General features: G+C 35.7%; 1 protein-coding gene across 1 annotated transcript in view; it reads left to right on the top strand.

Moving 5' to 3' along the window:
• The first annotated feature begins 257 nt into the window (after positions 1-257).
• Positions 258-25,253, top strand: part of LOC128015616 (leptin receptor) — a 33,344-nt gene continuing 8,348 nt past the window's right edge. Inside the window, exons 1-18 of the mRNA XM_052599618.1 lie at positions 258-609; positions 3,434-3,486; positions 5,917-5,969; positions 7,404-7,598; positions 9,866-9,983; positions 10,340-10,533; positions 13,551-13,696; positions 14,443-14,581; positions 16,782-17,054; positions 17,138-17,243; positions 17,315-17,541; positions 20,309-20,460; positions 20,821-20,974; positions 22,967-23,055; positions 23,152-23,368; positions 23,752-23,955; positions 24,076-24,153; positions 24,422-24,515. Coding sequence (XP_052455578.1) covers positions 3,485-3,486; positions 5,917-5,969; positions 7,404-7,598; positions 9,866-9,983; positions 10,340-10,533; positions 13,551-13,696; positions 14,443-14,581; positions 16,782-17,054; positions 17,138-17,243; positions 17,315-17,541; positions 20,309-20,460; positions 20,821-20,974; positions 22,967-23,055; positions 23,152-23,368; positions 23,752-23,955; positions 24,076-24,153; positions 24,422-24,515 — 2,441 coding nt within the window. The 5' untranslated portion in view covers positions 258-609; positions 3,434-3,484. The remainder of the gene's footprint in view (positions 610-3,433; positions 3,487-5,916; positions 5,970-7,403; positions 7,599-9,865; positions 9,984-10,339; positions 10,534-13,550; positions 13,697-14,442; positions 14,582-16,781; positions 17,055-17,137; positions 17,244-17,314; positions 17,542-20,308; positions 20,461-20,820; positions 20,975-22,966; positions 23,056-23,151; positions 23,369-23,751; positions 23,956-24,075; positions 24,154-24,421; positions 24,516-25,253) is intronic.

The raw sequence follows: 25,253 nt of genomic DNA, 5'->3' as shown, positions 1-25,253 counted from the left end.
TGCTAAAAATAGCCTACCACGTTATGAATATTTGTGAGAAATGTCAGTTTAAAGGTAGACTATTAGTTTATTTATTTATTTATTTATTTATTTTTTTGTAGTTTGTTCTCAAGCGCTTGGGATTGAAAATAAATAAATTAACATCAAACACTTATATTTAGACTATTTAGAGTGAATTTCACAGGAATAGAGTAGAATAAAGAAGTATTCAAACATTTCCTATAGGAAAATTTTGTACGTTGTTAAATAAAACAATTGCTGCAGATTTTCATTCCCTTGCCAAAAATTAAACAATGAAGATTATGGTGTGACGCAATACTCTCCGTGGATGCTGCCCCTCCCTCCGCCGGGAAGCTCACAGCAGCAGCGACGGCAGTGTGCGCGAGACTCGAGCTCAGGATGCAGAGCTCTAGATACACTCGGAAAGTAACACGCCTCTTCTAGTCTGCAGAACCGACTACAGGCATTCTTCAATACAGGAGGAAGAGCTTAACTCTGGATCTGGGGCTTTCCCCTCATTTTTAAGCGAAGTAGGACTCATACTGTAAGACTTTGCCAGTTTTGTTGGATCAAATCCACGAACACAACCAGAAGTGCGGATCACCTCAGGTGAGACTTACTGCACATTTTTCACTCTATGAGTTCAAGCAGATGATCTCAGGCAAACTGTCCTTCACTTTTAGCAAACCACTTAATAGCGCTTGAGATCTTTTAATCACAAAACAAGGTAGACCTTTTAATTAGTTTCCTATTACGTTACTTTACTCACCTTTTGTAGTTTAGTGACCTGTTTTGTGCGTGCTTATTCAAACAGTCTCCTGTTATTCCAGTCTAATGAACACGATTCATGTTGTGGTTTTGCTTAGTAGCAAGCTGAATATCTTTGGAAGTGTAATTCATTATCTTGGGGTTTCCTCCTGTATGTCTGGAGCAATGTCATTGTTTCCGTGGCCATTATAGCGATGTGCTATTCGTGAATGAATCATTATTTTGAATTGAAACGTTTAGTGAATCTTTTGAATCCGTGGTATACAAATCTTTCCGAGTAGTTTGTGAGTCAACTACTCACTGAACCGACTCATTGAACTGAGCGTCATCTCTTTTGGACATGTCCGATCATAATGAACAGAAGGGCTGAATGTGCTGATAGTCAGATCATGTGGACTGAACGGAGGATTTAACAGATTGGGGGAAATTACAAATAAAAATTACATAAATATGTTCACAGCCTTGTTTTATTTATTTATTTTTTTAATTATGAATTGTCCGCTATTAGTGGACAATCTATAACTATAAGTAACATCTGATTTTTTTGGAGTGTGTATTACCACCATGAGATGTCAACAATTACATGAGGATGCAATAATGACAATCTCTATATGGAGTGTTGGTTCTGGAAGTAAAAGATCCCATTCATTTTCTCCAATCAATTTTTTTTTATGATAACTTATAAACCTCTAAAGACAGACCTTCTGTGAAATATGTTTTAGTCGAAGCCATCAGCATGATGTGATCGATTATGGATGATAACTTCCACATTAAGCTTGAGTGGCCTCAGAACTTCCAGTGCTGCACAGTGTATGGAAATTGTGAGAAAATCAAGCACAAAATTTAATCTTGAGTAAGGACAGAACAAATGAATATAGTACTAACCACTTTTACACTAAAGCTATTTAAACTTCTGGAACTCATTATGAATTGAGGTTAATACAGTATTCAATGTATTGTTTCATACAGTATACCAAAATGTTATGCTTACCAGTGAATAATAAACTGTTTTATAATATAATGCAATTAGTTATTAGAAATATTACAGAACAAGTTTGCTACTACCATGGTTCGCTACGAGACAATACTATACCAGCTTGCGTACCATAGATCTTAGTGGAAATATATATTTATTTATTTGATTATATTATTCATAATGCTTCGATTTTGTGTCAACAACATAAAAACAAATGCTCACCAAAATGAATATTAACTTGGGCAGAATTCTAGAACATCTCAAAGCTTATGCACTCAATGTGTTGCTTGCTTTGACTATTAAAGTGAGGAGGGAAATAGTGATGTAATGAAGCCACTCAATGGAAAACAGAGTCCAGATGTTCTGGGATAGGCTTTATGTTTAACCTATGTGTGATTTTTATTATTTTTTTTTTTAAAGGAACCTAATCAATTAGAGGATATCTGTTGGATGTGGCATCACATATGTGACATTGTAGTAAATGAGAAGATCATTCCAGTAGCTTATTAACTGATACATCAACCAATTCTTAATCTTCTAGTTAAAATCATTGTAACTAAAAATGTTTAAAGATCTGGGCTTGTAACTGCAAGATTGTTGGTTCAAACCCCTTGATGGGTTTAATTATCACCGTTGTGTCACTTGAAAATGGTGATTTAAGGGTTAACCCACCTTTTTTGTTTTTTTGCCAATTTCTGCACCATTTAATTCACATGTAGGTTAAACATAAAACCTATCCCAGAACATCTGGCCTCTGTTTTCCATTGAGTGGCTTCACAATATTACAGCTATATATCAGCTTTGAGATGTTCTAGTATTCCGCCCGAGTTAATATTCATTTTGGTGAGCATTTGGTTTTATGTTGTTGACACAAAATCGAACATCATCAAAGCTGTTTTGATATTTGATAGGGGATTTACATGAATATATGAAATGTTCACAAGAGCCTTCCTGGAAAAAAGGCTTTAGTGAAGTGAATGGCCACTTGCCTTGTCTCCCTGCATATTCACGTCCGACCTGTTTTTATGTTATGTTATTATCTTATATCACGTTTGGTTCAGCAGCATCTCCAGGTGGCTCAAACAGATGGTGTGGAAAGCATTGCATTATGGGGCCTGTAGTGTTTTACTTGCTGAAAGCAAGGCGGGTTATGAAGTATTGGTTTTTACAGTATATTTTTTTCACTTGTGTTCAGACCGATCATTGCAGCATTGTGGCAAAACAGGTTTTAGATTTCACAATATTAATCAGAATAAAATGGGTGTTGTTGTCGTTAACATGTTTGCGCAGACACAGAATCAAAACTTTGTTAATTTAACTTAGCATTTCAGTACATCCAGGAACAGAGGATATGGAAATGTGGGAAGCAGTCATGCTTGTTATTGCCTTCTACAAGAAAGGTGACTTATCTCATCAGAGAGAATAAGCCAGCGAATCAAAAGCAAATAGTCAGAGCAGAGTAATTCACTCTGAAGCCGGTGTCATATTACTGCCTCATACGTTTAATGCGTGCCAAACTCTTTTGCCTGTTTTATTTTCCATTAAGTGACTCAGGGATGACTTCTCCATCCCTTAAGAGAGTAAAACTATTCCTGCGTTCTTCTTATTCTTCAGTGTTTTAGTTCAAATCAAATGAGTCTATCTTCCCACACAGAGGCCATTCCTCTCTTATTGTCTCTTTCATTGCAGATTCCATCACTCCATCAAGAACCCAAATGATGCTCGCCGTCATATGAAATAATGTAAGTATCTCTAATTAAATTTGATTAGGGCTTCGATTTTAGAATGCCTTCATTTGACGTGCTTCATTTAATTGATGAGCCATTTCAAAGTGGTTAATGAACTGTTAATGAGAGGGAATTATTATTTCTGTGAGTAATTTTGTTGTGGAATATATGAAGCTAGCCGAGTAAATTATTGCACACACATTGCACAGTATTGCACAATATTGCCCATTTCTTGAAATCTTGATGTTATGGAAGGCAAATGTTCTTTATGAGATGGAGTTTGTAGTTTGATGGGTAGAGGCATGCTGTTGGGTTTTAAGCAATCTGACTTAAAATTGTCTACTGAAAACAGAAAATAGATCGTGAGATGCACGATATATCGGTACCATATTTTTTTATTTGGTGATATTACAGATCAGTTGATATTTATCATCTGATATTGGATGTTTCATTGTGTGTGTCAATTAACCTTTGTCCTCAAATGAAGTTCCTAATGTAGATTTGGGAGGAGCCTAATTGTTCAGTCCTGTCAATTATCACTATGAGTCTATGTAAGCAGTAGTCATTGTGCCGTGCCTTCGACAATTCTTCCAGCTCTCCACGTTCTCTATTTGTTATTCTCCCTCTATGTACAGTAGCACCATCAGGATTAGATGAGCAGGCAAACTAGTGAACTACAATTAAACCGATAGTTCACCAAAAAATGAAAATTGTCATCATTGACCAGTGTTGGGCAAGTTACTTTTAAAAAGTAATTAGTTACAGTTACTAGTTACTTCTTCCAAAAAGTAACTAAATTAGTTACTCAGTTACAAATTTTAAAAGTAACTAGTTACTTAAGAAAGTAACTATTGCGTTACTTTCAAGTAAAATTAAATTTTAAATGCTCAAATGTGACCCCACCTCTACCCCTCTTTAAAGGAACTTAAAATACATGTGCATGTTCAATTATTTATGATAAATCTGAATAGTATAATGAAATGGACACTTAATACAATACATTATTAACAGAAACATGAAACATTGTACACACATCTGAAGTGAGACTAGCCTCCAATCAAATTCCATGTATGTAGATATTATGTTTATATAGTGGATCAATGCAAATAACACGATAGATTTTTGGGAACTTTTGATATTTCCTTTTATTGTTTCTTTAATTTCTTGAAGGAAAAAGTAATGTATACTTCTATTTAGAGAAGGCTACTGTTGGATTATTTGGGCTCGTCGCCATACCTGTCTCTCGTTGACTGACTGGCTTGTGTTGTTCCTTGTGTGTCCTGTCCTGTCCGACTATGTGTTATGATGGGTTGTTCGCAATTCATGAGCGTTAGTGATGATGGGTCGTTCGCGAATGAGCGTTAGTGATGATGGATCGACTCGTTCGCGAATGAGCTTTTGATGAGTCGTTCGCGATTCGCGAATGAGTCGACTCTAAGAGCCGGCTCTTTTAGTTGAACTTCGGGAGCTGGCTCGCATATCTGAAGAGCCGACTCTATTTTTTTCAAATTTAGCCTATAGAAATTAAATAATTATGTAATAAAAATTGAAATATTATAGTCAAAGTCATTTAAAGAGCCGTTTGTGAGCCAAAGAGCCGGCTCTTTTCAGTGAGCTGAGTCAAAAGAGCCGAATTCCCATCACTACTATGCGTGCTTTCGAACACCCGCCCAACTCTACCTCTGATTGGCTTACAATGAAATTTTACTCTACCTCAGCCAATCGTCAGCATTTATGGGCTTGTCTCGTGCTCTGCCCACTAACCAAGGAAGAACAGTAAAAAAAAAATATTTGCCTCTCGCTCAGAGATCTAGTTGGTCTGATGAAAAAAAAGAACAGCTTCATCATCTGTTATAGTAACGCGCCGCATTTTTTGGCAGTAACGGTAACGGCGTTATTAAGATGAGAAGAGTAATCAATTAGATTACTCGTTACTGGAAAAAGTAATGCCGTTAGTAACGCCGTTATTTATAACGCCGTTATTCCCATCACTGTCATTGACTCACCCTCAAGTTGCTTGAAGCTATATGACTTGCTTTCTTCTTATTTTAGTCAATGGGGACCAGAAACTTTTTGGTGGAGTAAATAGACAAATAAAAAAGAAATATAAATGATAGAAGCACATAAAGTACTAAAATGCAAGCTAAAAAGAAACGATGGTTATAGTATGTAAATAGCCCTAAAATAACAGTACACAGCAACCTAGCATTATATCGGCACCACTAAGATTTGAATCAGAAAATGATCAGAAAAATCTAGCTTATTTACCTGGAAGCATTTTCAAACAGTAGTGCTTTTGATTCAGGCAGCACTGGAATCATATACTGAGTTAACTAAATGCTGTCGCACTGTTTGAGCTGAAATATTTGACCATTCCAGTGTGGAAGATGACAGTGAGTCATATCCATACTGAACCATTTTACAGATGTCCTCTCTTTCCCACAGGACTCGGTTTATCATGCTTGCACTTCTTGTGAATTTCATTACCATTTCACAAGGTGAGTTGTTGTTGTTGTTGCACTAAGCTAAAATTACACTTCCTGTTTTTATTCTGTTTTAAGTTCTGTATGTAGTGTTTTTTTTTAAATTTTTTTTTATTTCCTATTTACTGTCGAGGCAAAGACCTAAATAACATGCTGGACACACACCAGCTGTCAGCAGTCTCTCTGCCCACCTCAGAGATGCATTAGTGTGGGTTATGGTTGAACGCACAGAGTGCAGGAGACTGATGAATGGACAGAGATGTAGTGAGAGAGAGAGGTAGATTAAAAGTAAGGGGTGTAGGAGGGAGGTGATTGAACCCTCATCATGAATCAGACTATAAACTTTTAACAGTCGCCTGGAGGTTTCACATATAGACAGATGTACAGATTAGAAAGCGCCATAGGCCTTCAGGGTGACAGTAGTGCAGTTGGTAACTGAAGGTGATATTTGTTGTCACTTTGGATGATTTTAATTTAAAATGGATATTATTGTAATTATTTAAAAGGATAGGGATGCACAATATATCAGCGCCATACTGATTACCGGTAAAAAAAAAAAAAAAAATCATTATTGTCAGTACTGATCAGTGTTTATATAACATAATTAACTGTGAATATGTATTTCACCTATTAAAATTTTAATTACTTTTCCATTATCTAATGCTTTAACACAATAATTTAACATTGCTAATAATCTTTAGAAAATCTCCAAATTAATATCCATTTTTCCACATTAAACCATAAGTTATTCTGTTGTGATGCCTAAATTCACTTTGAGCATTTGAAATGATTCATTTATTAAATTTTTTTATGTTTAGCTCATTTTGGGAAATCGTAATATAAGCCTAAAAAAATATTGTCTTATCAGAGTTAGCCAGAGATGTGCAGGGACAGCTGTTTTTATGCCATTTGACATAAAATGTAAATACTGTGTCACTATTGCTGCGATTACAGCCTAACACATAAAACAGTAATGCAACCATTGCCCTTTTTTTGGGGCCAGGGTCATCTGTCTTACCAACCGATGAAAGATGGATATTTGGGAAACTTGTTTGAAAATAGTCATTCTTTTTGCAATTCCATGTGATAACACTAGTGGTGCAGAACGTGTAACACACTACATTTAATAAAGTGTGCACATTATTTAAAAATATTTTCTTGAGTCAGATCACACTTTTTAACTAAAAAAAAAAAGTATTAAATCTTTGTTTCGAAATGTACGAGTGCTTGCTTATGTTGCAGTCCTACACAGTTGTGTCGCCCTTGAGTAGCTTTCAGATGAATGGTCAGTTCTGAGCACTTCTGAGAACTGATTCTGTCAATAGATTTTTCTTTCATACATACTGTAAGGTCTCTGTATTATCAGAGATTTTTTTTTTTCCCACTGTTTGTTCAATTTGAATAGTATGGCAAATGAGTGTCACTCACATTGAGATCCTCGTGTTCCAGGTCTTTCTGCTTTGAGTCCTTCTGATGGCCAGGGAGGAGTTTATGAAGACCTGAAGTGGAAGGCTCTGCTATGTTGTGAGCTGCCCTTTGCTCAGACACTTGACGGTGGTCTTTCAGAACCCCCACCTGTAGGACAGTGTCAGCTACTAAATGCTACAAAACCAGAATTCTCAAATACATCACCCACCCTTTTTGGTAAAATCAATCTTCTTTTGGAATGAAGAAACATTATTAAAAATCTTTTTTTTAAATAAAATGTTATATTAATGTCATATTTGTTAAAACCATTGTTGCTAGACACATTATTGTTGATTTTCATAATTAAGCTAATACTGTTTAAAAATCAGCGAAAGGCTATAAAATGGAATTGATTTTCTTCACATGTAAATGTCTGCATTTCATCTGCATTTTGACAGCTAATGCGATATGTTTGTTTACATTATGACTTTTAGACCAGAGAAATGATCAATACATTGAATGACATTTAAAAAGTAAAAGTAGTTAAAAAAAAAAAGTATTTAAGTTTTCCCAAAAATGGGGATCAGCACAAAACTATTAAATATTGATAAAAATTAGAAATATTTTTTTGAGCTCTAAATCAGCTTATTAGAATGATTTCTGAAGGATCACGGGGATAAATTACATTTTAAAGTATATAAAAATATATATATTTAAAATGGTAATGATATTTCACAATACTGCTGTTTTTACTGTATTAATGATCAAATAAATTAACCCTCGGTGAGCATTAAGTGACTAGTAAACGGTAGTGTCCAAAATAAATAAAAGGCAATTTATGCGATCTCCTTGTCATTTTAAGGTCTCAAAAAAAGCAGCTTTGTTTATATTTGCGTCAGAGGTCTTAGCTACAACTGTAAACCAGAGAGACTGAGAGGATTGACCTCTCCAGACAAGTAGATGGGTGCCATTACACTTGCTAATCAATTCTCATTACTTTCTCTTCTCTGCGGTAGGCCAATAATTAAAGTCTATAAATACATTTATAGCATTTAAGTGGAAAATATGTTAAGGTTTGCAATTCTATTAAAGTGTGAAGTGGCTCTGCGAAAACAGAAAAGGAATCAATACAAATACTCAGAGATAGATGTTTATTTTTCCCTAACATTATAAAGCATCCATTAAAGAGGTCATATGATGCGATTTAAAAATGTACCTTTCTCTTTGGAGTGTTACAAGCTCTTGGTGCATGAAGAAGATCTGTAAAGTTGCAAAGACTAAAGTGTCAAATCCAAAGAGTTATTCTTTATCAAAAATAAGACTGCTACACCCCCACACACGTGTACGTCACGATGTGTAAATATTTGCGTAATGCCGCCCAAATGTTCACAGAAAGAAAGAAGGCATGGTTTCAGTAACTGCAGTGTTGAAGCAGCTATGTCAGGGAGACGCTGTGTGTATCTAGGCAAAAGCACTTTATTTGGCCTTCCGAAAGTAGATGCATTTAGGAAGCTTTAAAGGGCTAGTTCACCCAAATATTAAAATTATGTCATTAATAACTCACCCTCATGTCGTTCCAAACCCGTGAGACATGACAAAAACATCATCAAAGTAGTCCATGTGACATCAGAGGGTCAGTTAGAAAACGCGCTCACAACAGACCCGGAAGAGAAGACAATGCTGAATAAAGTTGTAGTTTTTGCTATTTTTGGACCAAAATGTATTTTCGATGCTTCAACAAATTCTAACTGACCCTCTGATGTCACATGGACTACTTTGATGATGTTTTTCTTACCTTTCTGGACATGGACGGTAGACCGTACACACAGTTTCAATGGAGGGACTGAGAGCTCTCGGAGTAAATCTAAAATATCTTAAACTGTGTTCAGAAGATAAACAGAGATTTTAATATTTGGGTGAACTAACCCTTAAAGATTACTAACAACAGAACAGCACTGCATTTTATGGACAATCGTTTTGTGAACCTACGTAGATGAGGAGGTAATTCTGACTTTGCTACGACAATCTAGTGCTTCTGAATCAGCTACTGGAAGTATGCTTGATATAAGTTTAATTATTTGCTATTGAATGTTTAAATGAGGACCTACAATAATGTACAGTATTTGGATTTTTTGAACATTAACACGTAAACATATTCTGTTACACCAAATACACAAAATAATGATCTTTAAAAAAGGCATCATATGACCCCTTTATACATGAAAAAAATTATTATAATAATTTCCCCATCTACATTTAATGGACTCCTGCGATAGTGCAGGTTTAAAACTTAAAAACTATCCTGACAGAATTTCAACTAGACAGTGAATAATTTATGTTTTATGTTGATTCAAAGCATCAGGTTTTTATCTTTCATGTTATTTGCACACTATACAATGAGGCTGTGTCCTGACAGGAAAAAAATGGCATGTTATTTCTAGAGGCTTCTAACTGCGATAGGCTGTGATGAAAGAAGCTAACATAGGAATGCAATCTCTTTTCAGGAAACTGTTTGGACATCCTGTGCTGGCTTGAAGGTGAACGGACAAATTTGATTTGTTATGCAAAGAGCCACAGAGCAGGAACGGCTGCAAGCCTGCTCACCATTAGACCTCAGTTAGTGTGAGTCCTCGCTTTTTATTCTGCTCTCCATAGACTGCTGATTGGCTGCTGCTCCCATTCATGCTTAAACTGGATTCAGGACAAATTAAGGGTGTATGTGGGGGGTTATGCAGAAAATGTAATACATCTAGACGCTATACTATATTTTTAATGGTCAACTTTTAAATGATCTGATAACTTTGTGAATATTTCCCCCGTGATAAAGATTAGCCTGTATTGATCCCAAACTTAAGGCACCATATTATAAATATTTTTGTTTGCATGATTTCCTTAGAGGCTTAATCTAATGTAATGGATTTTCAGTTGTATTAATGTTTTTAAGTATAAATTGTTTTTATTTATTTTTTTCTTTTTAGTGTACAGATGAATGTCCGTTCAGATGAAATCATGAGTACTGGGTCTCATGCTGCTCAGTGTGCCGGGGAAGAAACTGTCATGTGCTCTGTTTCTCTTCATGGCAATGATGCAACTGTCTTATTGACCATCAGCATTACTTTGAACGAGACTACTGCACTGTCACCCAAGATGCAAGTCAGCACACATCATCTGCGTAAGAACTGCATTATGATGTACAATTTTATTGACAGTTTTTTTTTTTTTATCTATCTACTGTATCTGTCTGTCAGTCCACCCATCCGTCCGTGTTATCATTCTGTCGATCTTAGCTCCTTTGGCTGTTTGACAGTAAGCGAGTTCCTGAACAGTTCTGCGAATAATGCTGATTTTGATCTTATGTTGTCAGAGTAATACCAGCTATGTCACAATTGAGGGCTTAAAGTTCCTAGAAGTGCTGTGTTTCCTTTTGGTAAAATGTACTGCAGATTTAGTTATTTCCTGTTTTTTATGTATCTTAAACATGGTCTCACAACACACACCTGTCTTAGGGAAACCTGCTACATTTTTGTACATGATTGATTAAACTGTCATATAGTTATTTGATAACTAAAGTAGAAATGGCCATACATTGTATGTATTGTTTATAATAATTGTCCTTCAAGTTTCCTTCATTAACTATTCAACATAAAATGTTAGAGTAATACATTTGCGTAAGTGACCAAATGACTGATCATTTTATTTTAGTTTAGTTTTTGTAGTGAAAATATTTTGCAAACTAAAATTCATCTTCACAGTCAACTATAAATACATGATTTTAGCCAAATTGTTCCTATGAAACCCGTAAAAGTGTTGAGTTCATGGAGACTGATGCCAGGGCAACAGGTGTTTTATTAGGTTGTGTTTGTTCTTTGGGATTGGACGCTGAAGAATACACATCTGTCTCTCAAGTGTTTTTCCAGTCAGTGGATTGAAATGGAATTTCACAATAGCATGGTTAAATGAAGGTCCAAACCTTAAGTCAAGCTCTTTATTGTCATTGTACACTTTTTTTTTTAATAAAGCAACATTGTGTAACCCCCTTTTTGTTCCATGGAGCAAAGAAAGTCAGGGTTTGGAATGACATAAAGATGAGTAAATAATATCAGATTTATATTTTTGTAGCTAAATAGTTCCTTTTGTTTAATTTTAAGGGAACAAATTGTTCTGACCTTTTCACGTCCTTCTTTTCTTTGAAGTACATTGAACGCTTGTTGGAAAAGAAGAAAATGAGTCAATAACTACAGTAAATTAATAAAAATCCAATCAGCGTAAGCCTCTTTGTATTAATTGCAACAGCAGGAGCCATTTACTTTATTATGTTTTAATGTCATCGAGGTAGCGTTTTTAAAAGAAAATGTTAGTCTGTTAATAAAGCCTCAGCTGATTAGTATTAATGGTATTCCTATTATTGAAATAAAGAAAATTGCTGTGCCTTTTTTTTTTTCAGCAGCTGCTGAGGCCATCGTTATCTAGACACACATAAATACTTTTTATACTTGATACAAAATAATACTTGAATGTGAACAACAGACATATACTTATGTATTCTATATATATATTATATACTTCAAAATAACATTAAAAAAGGCACCAGTTCTCAGTTTGCTCACATCTGGCTTGGTTTTCCATTAGCTAAAGGTGTTTTGCTAGTCTTCATAAACGGGTATTCCCCTTTGAACTATGTGGTGTGAATATGTTTAACTTTTGATATTTGCCTCATTCACACCCTCCACCACTTTTTCACATAATGCAGTGTGTGGATTCCCCTCCCTCTGATAACTGCCATTGAAGACACTCTCATGAATAGTGAAATGTCAAAAACAACATCTCATGAAGATAATAAAAACATATACATATATATATATATATATATATATATATATATATATATATATATATATATATATATATATATATATATATATATATATAATAGACTTATCATTATGAAACTGCGTCCTATCTTTGGGAAGTCTAGACGTAGAGCTGTTATTGGACTTAGAAGCTTTGCTAGATTTTTGAGATTCAAGAGCTTCTTTGGGATCCGCAAATACATCAAGTAATATATTTATCGGTATTCATGATATCTGATGGTCATTATGGTTAATCACAATTACTCTTAACAACTATCGTATTGTAAATATATATATATATATATATATATATATATATATATATATATATATATATATATATATATATATATATATATATATATATATATATATATATATACACACACACACACACACACACACAAATTAATGGTGGGCATAGATTAATTCTTTCAATCTAGATTAATCACACTGTAATCTTAGAATTAACCTAGATTAAAATGGCTCATTTGAATTCTGACGAAGGCATTCAGAATATGTGTGCTACCCAAATAAAATAATGACTGAAAGTAACGTTAAGTCTTTGAGAACAGGTTTCTCAAGACAGATGGTGCATTAGACCAGGTGCTCAACTCCTGTTTCCAAAATGCATCACAAACTGCTTGAGAAAGCTGTAAACGAATTCCACATTGCACAAGGTGCAAACAACCTTACGCCTGTTTCACACATACTCCGTCTGCAGTGTGTATGCGTTTAGTATTTTTTTTACGCAACCATGTTAACGAATTCCAGCGTTACATCAGTGCGTTCCAGGAGCGTTGCATCTGCAGCAGTGCAGCGATCTTTACGTACCGAGTAGCGGACTGCAAACGCGTCATGTGTGAAAACACAATGAGTCCGTGCTGCTTCTGCCCCACATACGTAACGCACACGGACTGCATACGCACTGCAGATGGAGTATGTGTGAAACAGCCGTGCGTCTTGTCGAGGTTCTTTAAAAAAAAAAAAATCCCTAAAGCAAACCCTGCGGCATTTTAGCTGCATCCATGTTAGCAAGTCACGTTTGATGTGATAATTTCACAGTAGGCATACACACAGGTTTGAAGACTCGTTCTCGCCCCCTACAGATTCGGCTAGGTATACATCCGCGCTAAAATATCAAGGTGAAAGTCATCATAGCTCGCATAGTATAGACCCAGCTCCCAACCCAACTTTGATAATAGATTAACGGCGATATATATATATTTTTTTTATCGCCCGATAAGAGTCTCCTGTTAACGCAGCACGTTAACGCTGATAACGGCCCACCACTAATACAAATACAATTTAATATTTTGTGAATATCCTCTCTTCACAGGAAGACCAGACGCACCTGTCAATCTGCATTACAATGTGACGACTGAAGGAGAAGTAATATTCAGGTGGAGTGACACACAACCTGACAGTTATGCTGTAAACTATGAGATCCGATACTCATCCAATTCTTCGCTTCAGCAGTGGGAGGTAATTGCGTTCATTTGTTGGTGTGATGAATGTGTTGTAATAGCATTACAAAGTGATGTTTGTGAGAACTGTTACAGAACCCAAAGGATTTCCACAGAATCAAAATTAAAGGGATTTAAATGTACCTTTCACCTACCGAAAAGAGCTACCTTTATCCAAAGATCTCATTGCAGTTTGTACATATTTGGATCTAAAGTGTGATTTTAGCTCCACATACTTTTTGGTTTATTCAGATAGACTATGAAATATACAATTTCAACGTATTGACAACATCTAAAATCTAAACCCTTATGCATATGAACACTTTTTTTTTTAGTTCCAACCAGTCTCCAGTGCATTTTTATTGATTTATACATCTCAAACTAAAAGGGGATTACAGAAAAGTATAATTTCATCATACAGTCGGTGTGTTGATATTATGCGTTTCATGATATATCCTAAAGTACAAAAATATCAACTGTGAATGAATACTGTTTCAATAACAGTTATATTTCAATTAAATTAATCTAACATTTAATTTAGCAAGCTTCTACAGATTTTCCCACATAATTGTTAAAGAAATTATGTGATAAAAGCATTTTATAATTGACCTTAATAAAATATTTAGACTATTACTCAGGTCTTCTGTTAGTTATTTTTATTTATTTATTTATTTATTTTTTGCTAGAATTTGTATTTAATTTAATATGTCAAAGGAATTTAACCTACACAGTGTGAATGAATTGCTTGAACTATGGCTCTTTTAGATGGTGAAGGTCAAAGGTCGTTCCTGGGTGCCTCTGAATGATCTCAGTTCTGCGATCAGATACACGGTCCAAGTGCGCTGCCAAAGCCACTTCAGCTACTGGAGTGAATGGAGCCAACCCTTCTATTTCACGCTGGATGGTAAAGATTTGTAAATGTATTGTATGATCTGACTCTGCTCATGCTGCACATGTGTACATTTAGGTAATGAATGAATTAAAGACCTCCTTTCATTTAATGGCTCATCAGGTATAGTGAATAAGTAAATATATGCAAATACTGACATTCTTGAAAGGGTACTCAAATTGTTGCTGTCTGATATGCTCATGTTCCCATGACTTACAGCCTTCTGTTCTCAACAATAGAGTGCACAGGTCAACACATTTAACCTAACACCATTCAGTATAAAAGCGGCTTTCAGTGTACATCAAACTTCATGCAAATGAGTGCTTTTGCTGTTCCTGTTATATTTATCTTTCAGAGAGTTCCGTTGTCTTCCCTAAGCCTCCACTTTAAGACTTTGACGTTTGATAATTACATTCATATATATACTCTCTGCTGCTCTGCATGTGTATAGTGCTTTGACTTGTTGCTATGCATTCACAATATCACTTTGATTTGTCCTCTAAAAGGTGAATCCAATTCACTGTTCATTTTCAGAATTAATTACAATGCCAAACAGTCCGTTTTCTAATGTTTTGCGAAAGCATTAATATGCCATTTGCTTGCAAGCTGAGGTTAGACATTGCATTTGCAACGCATATTGTATTTGCATACTTAATACTCTTAAACCAGATTTACAGTGTAGAATAGAGTTTGCACACACATTTAATATGCGTTATTATGCATATAATAATTGTTCATGTCCATAATAACCAATTAAAAAATACAATAGAATATTTAGAGTAATTCTTAGAAGACAATAGGGTAATGTATTGTAAATGTTTACAAGGCCACAGTACAGTATACGTACTGTGCTTGAGTTCTTTTAACTTGGCATTGTTAGGTTAATTAGTAAGGTTTAGATTCCTCCTTGTAAATGTTTTTGTTAAAAGCCTTCATAATTCAAACGGAACCCCAGTTTGCATATTATAAAAGTCTTTTGCTTGACATCATGTTCAGTCTCAGGCCAATAAAAGATCTTTGAATTCACTGAAGTTGAATGTGAGCACTGCACCTATAGCAGTTAAATAGGTTTGAAATAGCTAGGTGATTCATACTGATTCAGACCAAAATTTTACTCTAGATTCACGTGAACTGCTGTGGGTTTTTGTAAGTTTGTCAGATGGCTCAGTATTATGAAATAAATAGATTTGGTAACATGAATAAAGCAACCTTTTCTAAGAAAATTCTTACTTAACTTACTGTTACGTAAAACTGTTTCTTGGTAGAATAGAGCTTCATTTTGTTATCTTCGCTGAATACTGACATTAATCAAGTGGGTGTTTTTGTTGTTGTTCCATCTTTTCTTGCTTTTAAATGCCCACACCACAACAGTGCCCATGAAATAAAAAAATAAAAAATAATCAGTTGAGTTCAGTAGTCAGTCTGAAATACTGCTGCCAACTAATGCTGCACTTTAGTTAATGTTTCAACAGTTATGGCTTGATTTAACATCACAAGAGATTTGATTCTGTTTCTGTTTTCATACTTTGATGCATTACTCGATGCATACACCTGCCATTTTTGTATGTGCTTGTACACAGATCATATATATATTTTTTTGTATGTCAGTTGGGTTGTATATTTTCCGAATCCATGCTGCGCAAGTCACCATAGCAACTAAGCTTCAGGGGCTGGTTGCATAAAAATAGCCATTGTCTCAAGACTACATCTAAGAATTAGCCTGACCAACTCAGTCAGTAGGGAAAGACTGTTGCATAAAATAAGTCCATTCTTGCATCCCAATTCGCCTACTTATACTATGCCCTGAAAGTATGTATTCTTTTTGCAAAGAAAACGTAAATACTTTTGAGTATGTAGAAGAATAGTAGGCTCTATTCTTGATGCTGTAGACTTGCGTACCCCAATGACATCTGCAGCTGCATTAATAAAACATCCTGTGGCAAAGAAGCATAGTGCTAGACATAATTGTAGCAGGAAAGGGATGCTGCAATTTCTTGAAGTTTCGGGCCTCATCTGCTCCTCCAAGTCTATTGCTAATTGTCGAATCGCATGTCTTGGAAATCTAAAGTTCTCCAACAATTCCTTTTCAGAAAGCACTTCCAGTGGATTTGAACGGTCTTTGAAAATGCTTTCGTTTCTTATTGTACGTTCACAAAACCAAAGATGACTATTTGCCGTAGCCCAAGACAAACAAATCTTTCTCTGCTCCTCAAAGTCAGTTACATCCCTGCTGAAGTCTTCACGGCGCCAGGGTCAGAGGTAACGGTTTCGGCTGTCTTCCACAACCGAAGCTGGAGCGCAAGTAAAGCTGTGTGGATGCTTAACGGGCAGGTGAAGATTCCAGAAAGCCATTACAGAGTGATCAACGAGCAGGTTAGCGCAGTCACTGTGACGGTAGATGAACCAGGGTTTGATACTCTGATGTGCTGCCACCAGTGGGGAGAAAGGTTCAAGTGCTTCATCGCCTACGCCAAAATATACACCCAAGGTATGAATTATGGAGGATCTCTAACCAGATGTTTAGTAAAATGTTGTTGTTTTTTTAAAACAAGAAAATGCTCTTTTTTTCAGGGATGTTTAATGCAGATATTACCTGCCAGAGCAAGAATTCAGAGGAAGACACCATGAGGTGTGAGTGGAATAAGAGCACTTGGGCACAAGTTAGACTCCTTTACAGGTATGAACACAATTAGAGTTCATGCATTTCTATTCCAGCCAGGTTGTTTATTACAAAGATTTTACTTTTAGTTCTAGACGATATACAATGTGTGAGACCATATCAGAGATGGAGGGCAGCGAAGAAGCTGAAGAAAGCATGTCTTTGGTAAAGGAGTGTCCATCTGGACCAGGGGACCACAGAGAGTGCACTTTAAGAAACCTTAGCATGTTCTCCTGCTACAAAATCTGGCTGGAAGTGGAAGGAGGGCGTGGGAAAGTGAGATCATTTCCTGTCTATGTTGCACCCATTGACGTTGGTGAGTCCCAAAGTTTTCCAGCAGCATTCCAATGAAATCCAAACTGCTGGTATTCTGTTAACTTTTAATTATAGACTGAATTTCTGAAAGCATAGTGAAAAGCAATAGTGAAAGCAGTTATATTGTGAAATATGTTTACTATTTAAAATAACTGCTTTCTATTTGAATCTATTTTAAAATGTAATTTATTACTGTAATTTTCAATTCAATTCAATTCAATTCAAGTTTATTTGTATAGCGCTTTTTACAAAATAAATCGTTACAAAGCAACTTTACAGAAAATTATGTTTCTACAAATTTAGTAGTAGCTAGTAGTTTGTGCACATTTGACAGGATTTTAGAAAAAATAAAAATAATAATAATAATACAAGACGTAGTCAGCTAGACGATGAACTATCAATATTATTAATTAAGTTATTATATGATTCAGTCACACATTTAGCAATAATTGTTAGTTCTGTTTGTTGATTCAAGGTAGCATCATCTGGGGTCCTCTGAGGGTCAGCATCAATTTCAAACCAGATTTTTTTAGCTTCATTACTGCAGTCTTTAAGTGTCACATGATCCTTCAGAAATCATTCTATTATTGAGTTGCTGCTCAAAAACATTTAATATTGTTATGTTGAAAATAGCTGAGTGGAATTTTTTCAGGTTTCTTTGATGAATAAAAAGTTCAGAAGAGCAACATTTATTCGAAATTGAAATCTTTGTAACAGTATAAATGTCTTTAACATCTATTTATCAATAAATAAATGAAATAAAAATTATACTGGCTGATAAATGCTGATCTTTCTATTCATCAAAGAATCCTGAAAAAAATGGACTCCACTGTTTTAAATATTATTATTAAAAATAATAATAATAATAACAAATGTTTTTTTTTGAGCAGCAGATTAGAATACTAAAATGTGTCTGAAGGATCATGTGACACTGAAGACTTGAGTCTTGCAAAAAAAAAAAATCTACTTCACAGGATTCACAGAAATACAATACATTTAAAAATATATTCAAAAAGAAAGCTTTTGCTGTATTTTGTATCAAATGAGCAGAAGGGAATTATTTTCAAAAACTTTTGCCATGTATATATATATATATAAAAAAAAAAAAAAAAAAAAATATATATATATATATATATATATATATATATATATATATATATATATATATATATATATAATTAATTAAATCTATCTTTAAACATACACTTCTTTTCAAAATTTTTGCATTTTTAAGATTTTGTTTTAATGTTTTTGAATGGCGTCTCCTATGCTTATCCAGACTGCATTTATTTAATTAAATAAATAGTAAAACTGTAATATTGTGAAATATTGTTGTAGTTTAAAATAATCTTTATTTTTATATATATATATATATATATATATATATATATTAGGGGTGTAACGATACGCGTATTCGTATTGAACCGTTCGGTACGACGCTTTCGGTTCGGTACGCGGTACGCATTACGTATACCGAACGGTTCGTTGGAGTAATTAATTATATTTGAAAAAAAAAAAAAAAGAGAGAGAAAGAAATATAATGATATGCGTTCAACAAGGTAGCCCAATAACCCAAACAACGTAACAGGCAACGCCCCTGACACTCCCGAAGAAGAAAAAAACACCATCTTATATGTTTATGTTAGGCTACTCAGCAGGCGCTCGCTCACTCAGTACACGCTGAAGGCTCGTTGCAAAATAGCCAATGCGTTTAACAGACTAGAAATGAGAAGATCCCCCAATAACCAACAGGTCTGGTGTTTGGGTGCACTTTGGATTCCCTTTAAGCTATAATGGTGATGGCAAGAGAGTGGTGGATAAAAAAACAACGGTATGTCGCATCTGCAACATGACAGGGTACACCAGCGGGATTACAAAAAAAAACAAAAAAAAAAAACAGCGGGAATATCTGGGATATATGCGTCAGTACTATCTGGGAAAAGACGAAAAAAAGGAGAAACATGCACGCAGCAAACTATCCCTGCAGCATTTAGACACTATAGCTTACAGGGAATCCAACCCAAACACCAGACCTGTTGGTTATTTTAGGATCTTATATTTCTGGTCTGTTAAATGCATTAGACATTTTGCAACGAGCCTTCAGCGCGTGCTGAGTGAGCGAGCGCCTTAGGGGCCGTTCACATATCGTGCCTAAAAACGCATGGAAAACGCTAAGCGCGTCTTTCTCCTCCTTTCCAAAGCGCTCGGGCAGAAGCGCTCATGAGGCGTCTGTCTTTGCTAAGCAACAATGACGTGCTCTCTCCATGAGACGCGGAAATTTCAGCGAAGGATAAATGGATTTGCAGCTCTAAAAATCGCTTGCAGTAGCTCTGCTACTGAATTTATTTCAAAATTGCAATCCATATACAACTATGATCAGCTGTTCCTTCATCTTGGCTGAGCTCTCAACGTTGTTACGGGAAAGGATGAAGCTGATTGGTTGGTTCTTGTCACATGACCCGCGGTGCGCTTGCGGCATTCTGAAAAGTTAAGATGTTTTTACATTTTGCTGTATCTAAAACGTATCGAACCGAACCGAACCGAACCGTGACATCAGTGTATCGTATCGAACCGAACCGTGAATTTTGTGAACCGTTACACCCCTAATATATATATATATATATATATATATATATATATATATATATATATATATATATATATATATATATAAAATACTTGTTATTTCTGGTTAATTTTTTTCCCCCATTCCTATTTGCCCCTTGCTAATAAGAGTTTTCGCTGTTTTTTTTTTTTTTTGCCCTCAGTGAAACCATCTTCTCCCACAGACCTTGAAGCAACCACTTTGCCGAATAAAACCCTGAGTGTGAGCTGGAAACGCCCAAATTTACCTGTGTATGACATGCAATACGAGCTGCGCTTTGTGGCTTTGCGTGGGATGGCAAATACACAATGGAAGGTAGGAAGAAGTTTCTGAAAGCTGGGGTCTCAGGTGGACAATGAAACCAGAAAGCTGAATAAAATATATCTGAGTGAATGCTTCAGGCATAGTGTTTATCACGGAGGGCAGGCAATGAATTACTGGGCTCTGATCTGTTTATCTGTATAATTGAGATGGTTGGAATTGAAATGACAAGCTAAATTAATCCTAAATTAAAATGGTAAATGTTCCTCTTACAGTGCCCACTAAACTTCATAGCATGTCATTTTCAATTTAACCCTTTTTAAATTTCAGAATGAAGATGGTTGCACTCTGCACTAAGGTATAAGGTCTGCAATTTTCTGTGGCATTTACGGATGAGTGTTATGTCCCTTACAGGTCATGGGTCCTCTTTTGGAACCAAACGCAGAGATTCTGCTTGAAGAGTCCTGTGTTCAGTTTAATGTAGAAGTTCGCTGTAGAAGACTGAATGGGTCTGGATACTGGAGTGACTGGAGCATGAGTTACACTTCAGTTGTTTACAACAGGAAAGGTAACTTCATCAGTATAGTTGTGCTACTGTTACTTAGCCTATATAATACAGAAGCCCGAAGAGGTATGCTGATCTCAGCATATCAAGTTGTGTTCACTTGCTGTACAATTGCAAACCATTTAATTGCCAACTATAAACTCTACAAACACTATTACTTAGATATTCCCAAGCAGTGTTTGTGATTAAACCCACAGTACTTTGACAGCATAAAACAAAATCAAACTCAGTGAAGACAGACCAAACTGGAACTGGTGACAGGAATATGCAGGTGAAAAAAAAACCTTGGCAGCTGATTTAAAAAGAAAAAGAAAATGAAAAAACTTTAGTCTTGGCCTTGAAAGCCCAGTTGATTTTTCATATTTATTCTGAACACACACCTGTTTTGTAATATCCATCTGTGTCTGTGAGTCATGATGAGTAAGGAATAAAGTAGACAAAGTCATTTTTACAAGGATGTATTCAGAGGGCTGATAACATTTTTTAAATAATAATAATTATACAATTTTATTTTAACGGATAGAGGACAGGGAATATATACATATATATATATATATATATATATATATATATATATATATATATAATAGCATTATGTAAAGGCTAGAAATTGATATGCATTTAAGTGAGTGAAATTAGTATTAAATCCCCAAGCAAAACATGACTTGGTACTTCAACTTAGTGCAGAAACCCTTGTTGGCAAGTACAGAGGTAATAAGTTTTTTGTAGTTGGTCACTAGGTTTGCACACATCTCATGATCCACTCCACTTTACAGATCCTCACCAAATCTCCAAGGTTTGCATTTGGCAACTCAAAGTTTCAGCTCCCTCCACAGATTTTCTACTGGATTGAGGTCTTCAGACTGGCTAGGACCCTCCATGATCTTAATGTGCTTGTCTTGAGCCAATCCTTTGTTTCCTTGCGTTGTGTTCCAGGTCATTGTCATGCTGGAAGACCCATCCATGAGCCACCTTCAGTGTTCTGGATGAGGGAAGGAGGTTCTTGTCCAAGATTTTATAGTTCATGACCCTGTCGATTTGCCCCTGAGTGCGGTGATTCTTTCCCTCCAAACGTGGCGAGTCGAGTCAATGCCAAAGAGCTCAATTTTGGTCTCATCTGACAACAAAACCCAAGTTTTCCCTGAATAATTTTTGATGTTCTTTGGCAAACTTTAAATGGGCCTGTACATGTGCCTTCTTGAGTAGGGGGACCTTGTGGGAGCTGCAGGATTTAAGTCCATTGTGGCGTAGTGTGTTACCAATGGTTTGCTTGGTGACTGTGGTCATAACTGCCTTAAGATCATTAACAAGCTCTGACATCCTTTGACAGCTCTTTGTTCTTGCCTCTGGTGGTGGGAGAAGTTAGAATGGAAGATAAAGATACATATTGTGTGGACAGGTGTCTTATACACCTAATGAGCTGACATTAGGAGTAACTTCTTAAAGTGACAGAACTAATGTGTTCCACATGGAGACAAAACCAGTCTGTGGGAGCCAGAACTCTTGCTGGTTGGTAGGGGATCAAATACTTATTTCACTCACTGAAATACATTTTTAATCTTTATATAATGTTTTTTTGGTTGATATTCGGTCTCTATCCGTTAATATAAACGTACCATAAAAATTACAGACCCTTCATTTCTTTGTAAGTGGGCAAACTTACAAAATAAGCAGGTGATCAAATTAATATTTTCCCCACTGTATAATCAGAGTCTTTCTTGTCTGTTACAGTAAGTACAGAGTTGTAGGCATTTGCTTTTCTTAGCTTAGAGAAGACTTGACTAGATGTTTGTAGTCAGAAGTTGCATATAACAAATAAGGGAGGTGATCCATCATACTGTGCAACAAAGATTTGTCTGATTTAAGTTCAAGTCCCAACTTTCCCAGATCTCATTTCCCTCTCTCCAGTCGGATTGTTCCCTGTCTTTCTACATCCATCCTATCTGAATAAAGGCCCAAAAAAAAAAATCATGACTGTATGGTGTGTCATTTCAGCACCAGAGATGGGACCAGACTTCTGGCGCATCATACAAGAGGATCCTCTTAGGAATGTGACTAACACTAACGTCACACTTATTATTAAGGTTGGTGAAGATTGACTTGATTGATTAAACTCTAGCAAAAAAAATGAATGTGATATAAAAAGTTTGAGCTCGAATGTTTTTTTTTGTCACTTTTAGCAGCCCATCTTGGCAGGAGATCCATATAGCTGCGTGGAGGGTCTGGTGTTTGAACACCAGGCCTCAGGCAGAGCCGTGTGGTCAAATGAAACAACCTTGGTTCAGTTTCACTCATTCCAGTGGAGGAAGGAAGCGCACACAGTCACTGTAATGTCACGCAACGCTTTAGGCATCTCTACTCGGAATAGAAACATCACCTTATTTCATCAACCCAAACGTGAGCTGGCTTGCTTCATACCCTTCCTGTAAAATCATGAGGAATTCTTTGATTGTTTCAGTTGTTTTTGTTTGCCTTCAAATTAAATATGTGTCTATTTATTTATGTGCTTATTGCTGGTGTTTTATTTCATTCTGTCCTAATTTTTTGGGGTAATTGTTTTGATTTTAGCTCAGTGTTGTTTGTTTGGTAAAAAGATTGTTGGGGAAGGAGATTTGATTTGGTTATTAAAAATATACAATGAAATATAAAAATAACAATAAGGTAATCTGATATTTTGCTCATTTTTGCTATTATCTACTTTGCATCGTAAGTGTTTTTCACATATAAATTATGTATATTCCCTTTTTTACATGAATTAATGTCCTTCTTTCCTTTTCTAGGACGTGTCGTACGTTCATTCAGTGTAGTTGCAAATGCTAGCTGTGTGCATCTTTCCTGGAGCCTGTTACCTGATCACCCAGTGCCTCAGTCATTTGTCATCGAATGGTTAGACCTGAACAAAGACCCTGAACAGGACATGTCTCTCATTGAGAGGCTGCAGTGGGTCAGAGTTCAGTCCACAGCGAGAGATCTCTCCCTTTGCCGTATGTTATTTTGCTTGCTATTCTTTACATATTCCTTATATTTGCATATATGCGTGTAATAAAACAAAAGAAAGTTTATCCTTAGCAGTATCAATGACAGTGTAATTTGTTTTTGTACAGGCCGTTTTTATGGCTCAGAGGAGTTCACCTTGTATCCAGTGTTTGTGGATGGTGAAGGGGAGCCGGTGCGATACACTGGTGGGTTTTACAGCAGTGACATCAACTAATGCATTGACGTCATGTGATCAGCTAAACCCCTGAAGACATTTTTATGTGCATTTGGTGCTTGGCGAGTTGACTCTGGTTTACAAACATTGCAGTATTATCTAGAAACGGTTTTTTTGACAACTACAAACATTATATAAATAGCTCTCTAAGGTTTTTTAGATGGGTTAATTTAAAAAAAATGTATGACAATGATGTCGATTTGATAGAAAAAGTGTTTCTATTTTCTTTTGTCATCCAGCTACTAGGGGCAGCCCAGCAGCGTACATACTCCTACTGATCATTGCGTTCTTGTCGATGGTGCTGTTTGTCACTCTTCTGATTTCACAAAACCAGTAAGTCCTGCAACTATCTTCTTACAGTCAAAATAAGTTTGCAATAAGGTACGAGAGGCTGTGGTGCATTGTGAATAAGTCGCGGCTGAAGGTTGTTGTTCCTGCAACCCCTTGAGCCGTGACTTCTTCACAAGACAGCGTGCCTCGAGTAGCTTAGTGCTTTTATAAAACGGTTATCACACAATGAAAAATATTAAAACCAAAAATGTATGTATTGATATGTTACTTTTTTGAAGTAAATTCGTTAAATGCTGTTCTTCCGCTAAAAAAAGTTCCTGATAGAAACCTTAAATGGCAAGAGAATGTTCTGATGTGACATGCCTAATTTACCAATCGATGATGGATTAATCTAGAGAGTAAAACCAAAGCTCAAAAGTGCCCTGAAGGAAAAATCCTTGGAATACTGTCAAATCATATTACAAAATCACAGGTCTTTGAAAGAAGTGGCAAAAGTGCAAATAGATTTTTGGGAAGTTTGGATTTTACAATGTAGGCGATAAAATATGGATCGACTCTAGATTATGATAAAGGAATAGTTCACAACAAAATAAATATTTGCTTAATTTACTCAGGCCATCCAACAAGTTTCTTCATTACAACAGATTTGGAGAAATTTAGCATTACACCACTTTCTTAGCAAATGGATCCTCTGCAGTAAATGGGTGCCGTCAGAATGAGAGTCCAAACAACTGATAATAAAAAAAATCATGCTAAGTTTGTAAGAAACATAATCCACAA

The sequence above is a fragment of the Carassius gibelio genome, chromosome A6 (genome assembly GCF_023724105.1).
Source record: "Carassius gibelio isolate Cgi1373 ecotype wild population from Czech Republic chromosome A6, carGib1.2-hapl.c, whole genome shotgun sequence".
Lineage (NCBI taxonomy): Eukaryota > Metazoa > Chordata > Actinopteri > Cypriniformes > Cyprinidae > Carassius > Carassius gibelio.
The sequence above is the reverse complement of the archived record's forward strand: the minus strand, read 5'-3'. Positions and strand labels throughout refer to the sequence as shown.